Source organism: Liolophura sinensis, chromosome 5 (assembly GCF_032854445.1).
Source record: "Liolophura sinensis isolate JHLJ2023 chromosome 5, CUHK_Ljap_v2, whole genome shotgun sequence".
Taxonomy (NCBI): Eukaryota; Metazoa; Mollusca; class Polyplacophora; order Chitonida; family Chitonidae; genus Liolophura; species Liolophura sinensis.
Window position 1 is genome coordinate 2,547,790 of NC_088299.1, and position 14,187 is coordinate 2,561,976.

At 39.4% G+C, this 14,187-nt stretch overlaps 1 protein-coding gene across 1 annotated transcript in view; it reads left to right on the plus strand.

The window, feature by feature from the left end:
- The window catches only part of LOC135465548 (cleavage and polyadenylation specificity factor subunit 1-like), a 52,468-nt gene extending 39,571 nt beyond the window's left edge, over window positions 1–12,897 (plus strand). Inside the window, 7 exon segments of the mRNA XM_064742786.1 lie at window positions 764–940; window positions 1,718–1,784; window positions 3,814–3,861; window positions 4,641–4,799; window positions 9,567–9,696; window positions 11,490–11,628; window positions 12,731–12,897. Coding sequence (XP_064598856.1) covers window positions 764–940; window positions 1,718–1,784; window positions 3,814–3,861; window positions 4,641–4,799; window positions 9,567–9,696; window positions 11,490–11,628; window positions 12,731–12,778 — 768 coding nt within the window. The 3' untranslated portion in view covers window positions 12,779–12,897.
- Window positions 12,898–14,187: the final 1,290 nt, after the last annotated feature.

A 14,187-nucleotide genomic window follows, 5' to 3' on the forward strand; every position in this document is an offset into this window, starting at 1 on the left:
AGGTGCAGAGAACTAATTTGCACAGTTTCACGAAGCTTGCCTATATTAATGACATGAGCATGTCCTTGTCAGCATCATTTTCATAAAAATTGTGTGCATAAATACCGTTGAAAAAAGTGCTTCAGTGGTTATAAAGGTTGAAGATTTTCAGTATGTGGTTACAAATCATGCAGTATTTGTCTTGAAGAATTCACGTGCACGTAATAACCTGTTCTGGAAAGAGTGTTTTTGGTTAACTTACAGGTTTCTGCACAGGCTAAACTCTGATTTACTGTCATATTGAAGTCCACAATATGCATTGGGCAAAGATTATACATCCATTAAAAAATAAAGCATTTAATAAAGCAACTTTGACGTGGTCATTTGTCAATGGAAGCCCATGAACAATGGAATTTGATATCCGATTTCGGTTTTATCTCGCCTTTTCAAAAGTATAGACGTAGCTTAAGTCATGCCCCAAACACCCTCGGCCAATAAAGTGGAAAGCAATGTTAAAGTACATGGTAAATGGTAGAAGTTGTATCTCAAAAAGTACTGCGTGTATTAACCTGAAGTTTTACATACATGTGAAGCACATTGACACGTGGGATCGTGATGCCATCGTGATGTACTGTGTGCATATTAATTACCGTAAATTACCAAATTCACAATTTCAGTTCTTTATGTATTGAGCTGAAGTTTAGTATTCATGTGTCCCCTATAGGCCAGCTCTTTGGTAGCCTGGATACCAAATCTAAATTTCTTAATGTTTCTGTCTGTGCAGCTGTTCATGTGGACACTGAAGGACAATGATCTGATGGGCGTGGCATTTATAGACACCCACATTTACATCCACACCATCGTCACCCTGAAAAACATGATCCTAGCAGGAGACCTGCTGAAGAGCGTGACACTGTATCGCTACCAGACAGACATGAAGGTCCTGTCTGTGGTAAGCAGGGTGAGTACATTCGCACTCACTGCTGAAGAGCGTGACGCCCATCATATGTCAAGTACATACACACTGTAAACACCACAAGCATACGCACATATATACATACCATTCCTCAAGTCAAGATATTGTTTCAGTATTGGTATTAAAGTCAGGGTTGTTTGCGAAACACAACAAATTTGTGAATAATCATTTGGGTTGTAATAAAATATGACATTCCAGTCATGAACCAAACCACTGTGAGAAATATTCTTCGGTATGACACTGAGCCCAATCAAGGAAATAATTCAATCAATCCAGTACCGTAATGCCATAATGCTGGCCACTGTCATATGAGTGAAATTTTCTTTATTATGGCACTAGGTTAGTACTGTAAATGGCCTAAAATTTGGCCCAAAGTAGTATGTTTTTTAGAGGCAAATATTTATATGTCAAAAAAACATTACTTTTGGTACGGAAGCTTACATTTCTCTAGTCAGACATCATCCTATCTTCCAAACATACAATATTCTTTAAAACACCTTTATAAGATCAAAAAAATTCAGAGAATGACCCAAAATGTGCAATTGCACTTGGCCAAACTTTTAAGTTTACAAAATACGCTATACTTCAGGGTGATGTATCCTATTCACATTTGATTTGATACATAAAGACAAATTTGATTGTACAAACTTCACTGAAAAATGTAGCTTCATCCACAATTGTTACAAGTCTTTCCTTTATTTTTTTAAACATCTGTTAATAAAGGAGGTTTTGCCAACTTTGTTTCCGCTTTGTTTCTGTCAGGATGTAAAACCAAGGGAAGTGTACACAACTGATTTCATGGTAGACAGTACCCAGATGGGATTTCTTGGTGAGTACAATGTGTCTGTGCCAGGAGGGAAGTGTACACAACTGATTTCATGGTAGACAGTACCCAGATGGGATTTCTTGGTGAGTACAATGTGTCTGTACCAGGAGGGAAGTGTACACAACTGATTTTATGGTAGACAGTACCCAGATGGGATTTCTTGGTGAGTACAATGTGTCTGTGCCAGGAGGGAAGTGTACACAACTGATTTCATGGTAGACAGTAGCCAGATGGGATTTCTTGGTGAGTACAATGTGTCTGTGCCAGGAGGGAATTGTACACAACTGATTTCATGGTAGACAGTACCCAGATGGGATTTCTTGGTGAGTACAATGTGTCTGTACCAGGAGGAACGTGTTTTGCTGTGTCTCTCTTTTTTGGGCCCATATTACTAGATGTTGATCCCTCACCCCAGGATCACTAAGCTATCTTAGACTAAAGTCAGTCTGAGCCTTTACTTCTGGAATTATAACTGAACTTAGATTTAATCAGAAATGCTAATTTTCAGTTTTCAAATCATGGATGTGTAAATCCACTCCAAGTATTAAAATTAAAGCTCCTAAGGTAAGTCACAAGTTTAGTGCAGTAAGCTGGTTTGAAATTAAGGCCGACTGGCTTAAGTCTAAAGACAGCTTTATGGTCTTGGAGACACAACTGTGTTTACCAATTTAAAAGGTTATGTGGTTGAAACCTGAGTTCCAGCTGGTTTGTATTCAGCTTCACATCTGGAGTTTGCCAGGCATCGGGTTATTTTGCATTAGTTTCCTCTTGACTCCCTATTGGCTTTTCTTTGTTTCCTCTTGTCTCTTCTTGGTTTTCTCTTCACTCTTCATGGTTTTCTCTTTGCTCTTCTTGCTTTCTATTTGGCTCTTCTTGGTTTTCTCTTTGCTCTTCTGGCTTTCCAAGTGGCTCTTCTTGGTTTTCTCTTTGCTCTTCTTGCTTTTCATTTGGCTCTTCTTGGTTTCTCTTTGCTCTTCTGGCTTTCCAGGTGGCTCTTCTTGGTTTTCCCTTTGGTCTTCTTGCTTTCCATGTTGCTCTTCTCACTTTTTTCTTTACTCTTCATGCTTTTCATTTGGCTCTTCTTACTTTTCTTTTTGCTCCTCTGGCTTTCCATTTGGCTCTTCTCAGTTTTCTCTTCGCTAATGTTGCTTTCCATTTGGCTCTTCTTGGTTTTTTCTTTGCTCTTCATGCTTTCCATTTGACTCTTCTTGGTTTTTTCATTGCTCTTCTTGCTTTCCATGTGGCTCTTCTTGGTTTTTTCTTTGCTCTTCTCTCTTTCCATGTGGCTCTTCTTGGTTTTCTCTCTGCTCTTCTTTCTTTCCATTTGGCTCTTCTTGGTTTTCTCTCTGCTCTTCTTGGTTTTCTCTCTGCTCTTCTTGCTTTCCATGTGGCTCTTCTTGGTTTTCTCTCTGCTCTTCTTGCTTTCCATTTGGTTCTTCTTGGTTTTTTCTTAGCTCTTCTTTCTTTCCATTTGGCTTGTCTTGGTTTTCTCTTTGCTCTTTTGGCTTTCCATCTGGCTCTTCTTGCTTTCCATTTGGCTTTTCTTGGTTTTCTTGATCCATGAATCAGACAATCACCTTTCGGTGAGATTTATGCATTTTTTCAATTTGATTTTTGAGACAAATGTTGGAAACTAATTGGTTTGACCAATTTCAGGGCTACTCAGAAAGTATAATTTTATCAGTCTTCACAGATTAATGCCCCCCAGTAAATGCCTTAACATCTTGTAGACCTGCGAAACGTTTGAAAGAATTTCAAGAATTGTAAGTGAATTGTAACAGCAACAGCGATTTTTTTTCTGGGTCACTTTTTCCCTGCGGATTTGACCTTTTCATAAGGGTTGCACTTTATAAATTGGTAACAGAAAATGATTGGTAACAAAACTCCGTGTAAACCATTAACACCTACCTGTATAGCTGCTATTACCCGTACACTAGATAAAAAAGCAAATGGTGTGAGGAGTAAAGAGCTGTATGTAGCTGCCTATGAATGAATCACACATCTTATTGCCAGTGCTTGCTTTTCTTTTCAGTGACTGACAGAAATAAGAATATGATCCTGTTCGCCTATCAGCCAGAAGGTGAGTAAGGGAAAATGTTAAACCAAAATACATCCATGTTGCATGTGTATACTGTTCGTGAATAAAATCTTTTTGGTACTTTATCTTACCATCTAAACGGACAGTCTTTAATAAATTGCAGTTCACTGTCTTTTTTTTTTTTTTTTTTTTTTTTACCTCATTTTTCTCAAGCCATTGAGCTGGGTGGGGGGAGAGCATGGATATGAAGTGCCCCTATTTAAGAATTTACATCAACAGATTTCACCTGTTACGTGTGACCATTTGCCAACTATCACACTGTCGTCGCTGCTCTTGGTGTTGTTGTCTGAGCTGTAAACCTTTTTATTATATTTTATGAATAAATTTCTTAATATTTGTACTATAATATTTGAATATTTCACTTAGATGATAGCATCCAGCATAGTGGTAAGAGGAAACCAAGGAAAGCAAGGGGGAAAACCCCCGACCGTCCGCAGGTTGATGGAAAACCTTCCCATGTACGGCCAGAGAGGAAGCCAGCATGAGCCAGACAGTGACCACATTGGTGAACTGCTCCTGGGTCATTGCTTCGCGCTGGCACACTTACCATCTCAGCTACATAGTACCCCTCTTAATATTTCAACTTGTACTTCTGTTGTGACTGGTATGGAGAGGGTATGTCAACCACATAAAAATCTTCATTTTTGTGTACTTGTACAGACTACATCTTTAAATGAACAATTCACAACATAAACATCAGCCCTGTGGTCTGGTATCGTTAAATGTAGATCTACATGTATGTAACATTGTTAACTTTGTAGCCCGTGAAAGCCATGGAGGTCAAAGGTTACTGAGGAAGGGAGACTTCAATATAGGCTCGACAGTCAACTCCATGTTTCGGGTACGCTGTCGTCTGTCAGACTTTGCTCAAGAAAAGAAAGCCCAAAGTCTGATGGACAAAAGACACATTAACTATTACGGTAAGTCCAATACAACCAGATTATTGAATTTCTTCTTATATGTAAGTTAATGTATTTGACCTTTTAAGGATAAATGAAAAGATAATAAAGAAAGAAGGACCTTTGAGGAAAACAAAGAAAGATGTGCTTAAAAAAGTGAGAAAAAATTTTCATTTTGGAGGCATGTTGTATGTTTCTTTGTAACACCTCAATTTTATGCAACTGGCCCCGATAGCACAGTTGGTAGAGTGTCCGGTTCGAGAGCGGTAGATCCTGGGACGAGTCACACCTAAGACCTTAAAAGAGGAAGTTGTAACTTCCTCGCTTGGCATTCAGCATGATGGGGAAAGTGCAACGACTGATTGACTCGAGCGGGCGGCTTACTTGCCTTTGATAAGCAGCAGTGGATAAAAGAGTGGTGGAAATCCGTCCTGCCACAAGGAGGCACATTACATGCACTCTAAGGATTCCTTCATCGTCATATGACTGAAAAATTGTTAAGCACGACGTTAAACCCCAATCACTCACTCACTCACTCACTCACTCACATGCATATTTTCCATTAGTGGTCATGAATATTCTGAAATGACATGATACTGGGAACATGGGACAAGCTCCGGGGCTCCCATTTTGGGTTCTCCCAACAATAAACCTATTTTGACAGCTATCACCATTGATATACCATATCAGGTTACTTTATGCTGTCCATACTGACCGCTGAAAATTGCAGTTTATTTTACGTCCCATGACGAAAGCTGAGAAAGTACTTTTATATGTCAGGCCACATCATATACCCTGCATTAAGAAATAACAATCAAGCCTTCCATGTAGCCTTTCAATTTCATCCATGACTGAGTTACTCATTTTGCCCCACTTTGAGTTTTCTATTGATGTTCTAAATGACTAAGTTACTCATTTTGCCGGACTCTGAGTATACTATTGATGTTCCAGATGACTAAGTTACTCATTTTGCCCGACTCTGAGTTTACTATTGATGTTCCAGATGACTAAGTTATTCATTTTGCCCGACTCTGAGTTTACTATTGATGTTCCAGATGACTAAGTTATCATTTTGCCCCATTTTGAGTTTACTATTGATGTTCTAAATGACTAAGTTACTCATTTTGCCCGACCCTGAGTATACTATTGATGTTCCAAATGACTGAGTTACTCATTTTGCCCCACTTTGAGTTTACTATTGATGTTCCAGATGACTAAATTACTCATTTTGCCCGACTCTGAGTTTACTATTGATGTTCCAGATGACTAAGTTACTCATTTTGCCCCACTTTGAGTTTACCATTGATGTTCCAAATGACTGAGTTACTCATTTTGCCTGGCTCTGAGTTAACTATTGATGTTCCAAATGACTGAGTTACTCATTTTGCCCCACTTTGAGTTTACTATTGATGTTCCAAATGACTAAGTTACTCATTTTGCCAGACTCTGAGTATACTATTGATGTTCTAAATGACTAAGTTACTCATTTTGCCAGACTCTGAGTTTACTATTGATGTTCCAGATGACTAAGTTACTCATTTTGCCCAAATCTGGGTTTACTACTGATGTTCCAAAGGTGTTTGAGGTTGGTTTGGTTTTGGAAGGTCAGATGACTTACATGTATTACCAGGGAAAATGTAATTTTCAACACCAGAAGTTTTCTTCATTTATTTGCCCCTAAAAATACCCTGTTTGGGTCAATTTTGATATAAAGTACAATAAGGGCTTCACTGAAGTCTTTACATGTACCTATAAATGATCACCTGCAAACCTAATGTATAACAGAAGTTCATTTTCAGATGAAGTTTTCATCACTGATTTGTCAAATGTTACATGCATGAAAGCTCACAATTTACAGGTCACCCTTTATCTATGCAGTGATTTTTGTATAAATGGTCTTGCTCCTTTTAATACTTCAGTTTGCTATTTCTGGCTGTGGGTATTATTTGTATTATAAAACTGTTCTTTTTGTACCAAATTCAAGGAATACAGCACATTGGGAATGACATCTGTCCTATATTCAGTGTTTATTTTATGTAATCAGCTCTTCCTACAGTAAGGAACTTTCCTGTCACAGGTGGGAAGATCTGCCAGCAACCTGCAGATGGTTGTAGGTTTTTGCCAGGCTCTGCCCAGTTTTCTCACACCATAATGCTGGTCGCCATCATATAAGTGAAATATTCTTGAGTACAGCGTAAAACTCCAATTAAATAAATAAATACATGTACATACAGTAAGGAAGGCAAGTTTCTGAAACTCACAAATTTTATAGATGACATTTCAAGCTGTGCACAAATTCATATCTCAAATGTTTTTTTTTATCTTTAAATTAATGATGCCAGTTTCTTATCTGCTTAGGATGCCATTCTAATATGTGATACAGTTCTGTGTAATCAGTCCCTGCTGCTGTAAGTTAGGGAAGGTTCTGCAACTGATAGGTTCTGTGTTAAACAAGATACGCACAGTATTGTCTATTTGTCCAACCCATAAATGTCCCATTAGCGGGGGACCTGTATCCTCTTATTTATTTATGTATTTATTTCATTGGTGTTTTATGCAGTATTGAAGAATATTTCACTTATACGACGGTGGCTAGTATTATGGTGGGAGGAAACCACCTGAGGCCTCTGAATAGTTTACCCAGTAATTTACTTTAATTATGTGCATAGATTGTTGTCATTTTGCCTATAATAGAATTTATTTTATTTAATTATTTGCTTGGTGTTTTACGCCGTACTCAAGAATATTTCACTTATACAACGGCGGCCAGCATTATGGTGGGTGGAAAGTGGGCAGAGCCTGGGGGAAACCCACGGCCATCTGAAGGTGGCTGACAGATCTTCCCACATACAACTGGAGAGGAAGCCAGCATCTGGACTTGAACTCACAGCCACTGCATTGATGAGAGACTCCTGGGTCATTACGCTGCTGTGCTAGCGTGCTAACCAACTGAGCCACAACGCATGCATGTGCGTCGGTTTTGTATTATGACTATGCATAACGTAAACAATCCATTCCTGGATGAATGTCATACCAATCCAGTCGTCATCATTTGCTGAACAGATCTGTATGTTATTAAGCATGAGCTTATGGTTATGTTTACCTTTTGGGTCTGGAAATATGATTTGATATTAGTCTGACAGATTGTTGTGAGTAGCCAAGGTTTTTTGCTGTGGCTTGTAATCCCTGGATGACTGTGGAACAATTTCAGCGTTAGTTTATACAGACACAGTTCAGTTGATGCTGAACTTCCTCCAAGCCTGTGTTCTGATTAATGTGTGTATTATTTTGACAAATTAATTGTAACCTAGTACCAGTATGTGGCCTATCTATGGGCCTATAGAGACAGACTGTAGGTAGTAGGGGATTGCTTAGATACGGTTTTTGCTTTCGAGTCTAGATGTCCCAAAGTATGTCATACATACACGTGTACATGTCTAGGTTTACACTGTCTTTTTTGTCCTATCATGATGTTTTAATGATTTTCCTGGGAAGGGGGGGGGGGGGGGTTCTGATCATGTAAATGCATTTGTAACAGGAAAATCTTTATGCTCTCCTCATTGACATTGAAAAATTGTTTTTTTTTTTCTGCCCATAAAACAACTATTGGGCAAAGAAAACACAAACATACATGTAATGGGTATATAAGATGAAGGACTATTAAACATTGTCCAGAAAAAGTCTTTGATTTATTTTTTTTTTCTTCGAATTTTTTCAAACTAGTTAAATGCATTTGAAACTTTGAATTCTATGGTGGCCTTTACTGACCATATTCGGACCATTGATGTCAAATTAGGTCTTTGTAACTTTACAAACATTGACTGCTAGGTTTATCATTCAAAATGCATATGCATATGGGTATAGATTTCTGAATACATTTATCAAGCAAAAACTTTCAAGCCAAAAATATCTATATGACATTACTGATATCCCCTTGCTGCATGACAACAGAAAACCTGATGTTTGAAGAGCCATTTTACTTTGTTGGAAAATTAAAAAGAACATTGAACTATTTCCCTGGACAGTGTTTACTGCTCTGCCATCTGATGTAGACTTCATTTTAGTGGCTCAGTTGGTTAGCACGCTAGCGCAACGTAATGACCCAGGAGCCTCTCACCAATGCAGTTGCTGTGAGTTCAAGTCCAGCCCATGCTGGCACCCTCTCCTGCCCTATGTGGGAAGGTCTGCCAGCAACCACGATAGTCATGGATTTCCTCCGTTCTCTGCTCAGTTTCCTCCCACCATAATGCTGGCCGCTGTCATATAGGTGAAATATTCTTGAGTACGGCATAAAACACCAATCAAAAAAATAAATAAATAAATGGGTGTGGCCTTACCACACATCATTCCCCACATCACTCCCGTTCCCCACATCGCTCCCCACATCATTCCCCACATGCACATCTAGCAAATGGAATCATTTTGCCACAGGCTAAAAGGGTGATGCTGGCTGAGATGATTGAAGCGCTTACGTTGCTGCAACCATTGCCTAGATCGAGTAGTTTGTATGTTCAGGTACAGTTCTCTCTGTTTCGGCTTTGGGATGCTTTCTCAGGTGTGTGGCAGAGATTGGTGGTTTGTATTGAACAGTCTGGTTTCTTCCACCCATAAATCAGTCTTCAGTCGTTAAAATGAAAAATTCTGGAGCATGACATTAAAATACCATTATAGTAAGTTTGCCACATATCATCTAGATTGGATGAATCTTCTAAGCAGATGAAAAGTTGACAAAAGCAAAAACCAACTTTATGATTTATGTGTATAACAGAATGCTGCATTTGCTTTCAGCTACTCTTGACGGCAGCCTGGGTTTCTTGTTACCCATCCCAGAGAAGGTTTACAGGCGGTTACTTATGTTACAGAATGCCCTGGTACTTCATATTCCTCACACAGCTGGACTGAATCCCAGGGCTTACAGGTGAGCTTACAGCTGTAAGGGCTAATTAAAAGGTGATACAGGTGTAATCTCAGTTACTGATGTTACAGAACACTCTGGTACTTTACATCCTCACCCAGCTGGGCTGAATCCCTGGGCTAACAGGTGAGCTTAGAGCTGGAAGGGCTAATTAACAGGTGATACAGGTGTAAGCTCAGTTGCTGATGGTACAGAACACTCTGGTACTTTACATCCTCACACAAATGGGCTGAATCCCCAGGCTTACAGGTGAGCTTAGAGCTGGAAGGGCTAATTAACAGGTGATACAGGTGTAAGCTCAGTTGCTGATAGTACAGAGCACTCTGGTACTTTACATCCTCACCCAGCTGGGCTGAATCCCCGGGCTAACAGGTGAGCTTAGAGCTGGAAGGGCCAATTAACAGGTGGTACAGGTGTAAGCTCAGTTGCTGATGGTACAGAACACTCTGGTACTTTACATCCTCACCCAGCTGGGCTGAATCCCAGGCTAACAGGTGAGCTTACAGCTGTAAGGGCTAATTAACAGGTGATACAGGTGTAAGCTCAGTTACTGATGGTACAGAACACTCTGGTACTTCACATCCTCACACAACTGGCCTGAATCCTGGGCTAACAGGTGAGCTTAGAGCTGTAAGGGCTAATTAACAGATGACACAGGTGTAAGCTCAGTTGCTGATGGTACAGAACACTCTGGAACTTTACATCCTCACCCAGCTGGGCTGAATCCCCGGGCTAACAGGTGAGCTTAGAGCTGTAAGGGCTAATTAACAGGTGGTACAGGTGTAAGCTCAGTTGCTGATGGTACAGAACACTCTGGTACTTTACATCCTCACCCAGCTGGGCTGAATCCCCAGGCTTACAGGTGAGCTTAGAGATGTAAGGGCTAATTAACAGGTGATACAGGTGTAAGCTCAGTTACTGATGTTACAGAACACTCTGGTAATTTACAAGTACATCCTCACACGGCTACTCCATAAATAAATTGTAATAAGAATACTGGCAAACGGAATAATTTATCCCTCAAATATTTGACTCCTCTGCTTTATTAATGGAGGAACAACAGTGCCCGGTAAAAATCACTGACCTGGTCAGATCAAGTGGCCTTAAACATAAGAGTGTGCAGTCGACTTATTGTCACAAAGGCATCACAAACAATGAAAATGGGATGGAAGCTGGAAATTCACAGAATCACCTTGCATTTTGTGTGCCAATATTTTAAGCAAAATCCTGTTCCCATCTGTAAACATAAAAAGTTAACATACTGTATTTAACCTAAGATTTCATTCATGACTGAGCTTCTCACTTTGCCTGATTCTGAAAGTTCTGTTGATCTGTTCTGTTGATCTGTTCTGTTGAAATGTGGTTTCTGAACTGTGCTGTTTTGTCTATTAGGTCACACAACTTAGATTGTCGTTTGTCTATTAGGTCACACAACTTAGATTGTCATTTTATGGGCAGAGCAAATCATTCTTCAAAGTCAGTGGAGGGTATAAAAATAAAACTTGAAAATCATCTGATATGTGGAAAATTTGGACTTTCTCTGTAATTTTTCCTGTTGAAGGAATGAAAACATGATTTGATAGCCTGGAAAAAGCAGTAAAATCATATTAGAAAACATCAAGAATGAACAAATATAAAAGGTGGATTTTCAGTTTTATTTTTATTCCATTTTCTGATTTTGTAGTGTCAGCTCAAGCGCAAAACACAAATTGAATTAAAAGCACCATTGTAAAAGTAGCATAGATTATTTAGCCTCAAATATATAAAGCCATTTTACTGTTGTTGTTGATGTTCAGAGTTGTGAACAGTGCCATGCCAGAGTTGTACAACCCACAGAAGAACATCTTGGACGGGGACCTGCTATGGAAGTTTACAAACTTGGGCGTGGGGGAGCAGAGTGAAATTGCTAAGAGGATCGGCACCACCAGTGAGCAGGTATACTTGGGGATTCACGTTCATGGCCTCCCTCCAGGGATGGCTAGTTTATAAACTTGTGCATTTATGATTGATTTATTTATTTGATGGGGTGTTTACACAGTACTCAAGAATATTTCACAGATGCGATGGTGGCCAGCATTCTGGTGGGAGAAAACTGGGCAAAACCCTGCAGAAACATCTGCAGGTTGCTGCCAGAACTTCCCCATAAATGACCCAAGAGGTAACCAGCATGATTTGTTTATTTTTTTATTTGATTGGTGTTTTATGCCGTACACTAGAATATTTCACTTATGTGGCGGCCAGCATTATGGTGAGAGGAAACCTGGCAGAGCCCGTGGGAAACTCAAAACCATCCACAGGTTGCTACCAGACCTTCCCACTTATAGCCGGAGAGGAAGCCAGCATGAGCTGGACTTTCAGCGACCGCATTGGTGAGTGGCTCCTGGGTTAACCAGCATGAACTAGACTGACAGCAACTGCATTGGTAAGAGGCTCTTTGGTCATTGTGCTGTGCTAGCACACTAACCAGTAGGCCCTGGACTCCACTGAATGTCTGTGAAGATGACCTACACTATGTGGAAGAAAATGGAATGTTTAAGATTTAAAAAATTCATAAAAAGAAAATAGAGCTAAAATAGTTTTGACATTTTATATTCAATTGTAACATTTTGTTAGGTGCTTTTAAAGAATAGGGTCTTTGACTGTTGATAAAGTCACATTATGACATAATAGCCCCACATGTACATATATGTGCATTATGTGAACTGTATGTGAACGTCCATTTCTCAGTGAATGTCTTCATTTTGGCCAATCATATTGACCCAGTTTTCTGATGATAGCTGAAGGCAGCTGTTGTTTTAATTGTGCTGGTGTAACCTGTTTGATTTACCTGGAGCTTGACCATGCCTATCTAATTTTTGAAAACGTAACTAAATGAAGACAGAATACACCTCAGCAAGTCACTCAAGTCACTTTCATTTTTATCTCACAATATTATATTTTTAGCTACAGGTACATCTGTTTCAGATATCTGTAAGCCTGAGCATATAAAATATACCAAAAACCCAATGACCTCATTTGTCTTTGATGCTTGTTACAGATCCTGGATGACATGTTAGACATTGACCGCATGACAGCTCACTTCTGATTGGTCAAAGTTGGTCAGATTTGAATTTTTCCTGTCACAACGTCCTATTGGTGGAGCAGAGTTTACCAGCTGACCTAGATGTTGTCCAGATTCCCTGTGTAGACTCACTTTATGAGGCCATTTGGTGTCCAGGTTTCACCTTTTTGCGTTTATTTCTATCTGTTCCATGTTAAAAATGCTGAAAATAGGGAGTGCAAGTAACATAAATTTTCTAGCTACCCATCCACTTGGACCAAGGGGACAGACAGTCCAAGTTGAATGTAAACCATATGGTCAGGATGAGGTCAGACAGTTCCAGTTGGTTTATAATAACCGTATGGATGACATCAAACCACTGACTTGTGGAGCTACCTACCCTGACGAGAAACATCTCACCTTATTGCTGAATATCCAGATGCCACCTAACCGGACCCCATCTGCAAAGGAACATTGAAGATTACATTGGACATCTACATCATGTGGATCACTGTAAACTGACAGAATGCAGAAGTCTCGACTTCTTTGACATTGACTTCAACTAGACACATATTTGTGGTTCAGTTGAGATGTGGAAACATGAAACATGAGTACATTCTTCACTAGCATAGCGAAAATGTGTACAATAAACCTGTCGAGAATGGCTTCCCAGTTTAGGTTCTTTATGAATCATGTGAGAAAAAGAAGTAGTAACAGTCTGCGTAGTTGTTTATGTGGTACGACCTGCCTTGATTTGGAGTTCAATCGGATCCCCCTCTAGCTTTAATGAAGGTGAATGTCATTGTTGACCTTTGCCCAATATTGGAAATTCTTTTTTATTGGTGGTGGTGCTGCCCAGCATGAGATTTAATATAAAAACTGCGGCTTCGAGGTGAGAAGAAACAAACCATGCGTCGTTGATATTCACAAGTATGTTGTGTGCTTTTATTCTGTTGTCGGAATCTGCAGATGGTTGTGGGTTTCCTCCCAGCATAATGCTGGCCGCCGTCATATAAATGAAATATTCTTTGAATACCACGTAAAGCACCAATCAAATAAATAAATAAATTGTTCTGTTGTCTGACATACTATAATTACTGGTCATTATCTGGCATACTTCTAAAAATATATATCATTGGTGTTCATTTTCCCACGCGAGTGAATGGCCAGGAGGGGTGGGGGCTTGAATAACTAGTTAATAAGTAATAAGTAACTCAGAAAATTTGTGAATTGTGCTAAATTGTTATGCAGCGGGTGATGAATACACCTCAAACTTACTGATGGTGAATATTTTTATGTTTTTTGTTCAGTAAATTTGATCAGAGAGCGTGCTTCTCTGTTGTATGTATTCTTGGCCCTCAGTTAAATGACCCTGAATGCATACTAAATCTGATAGAGTAAGGGAGATGGGAGAAAAATCCATTTGTATTAATCAGTAGTATTCCTGTGTCCTG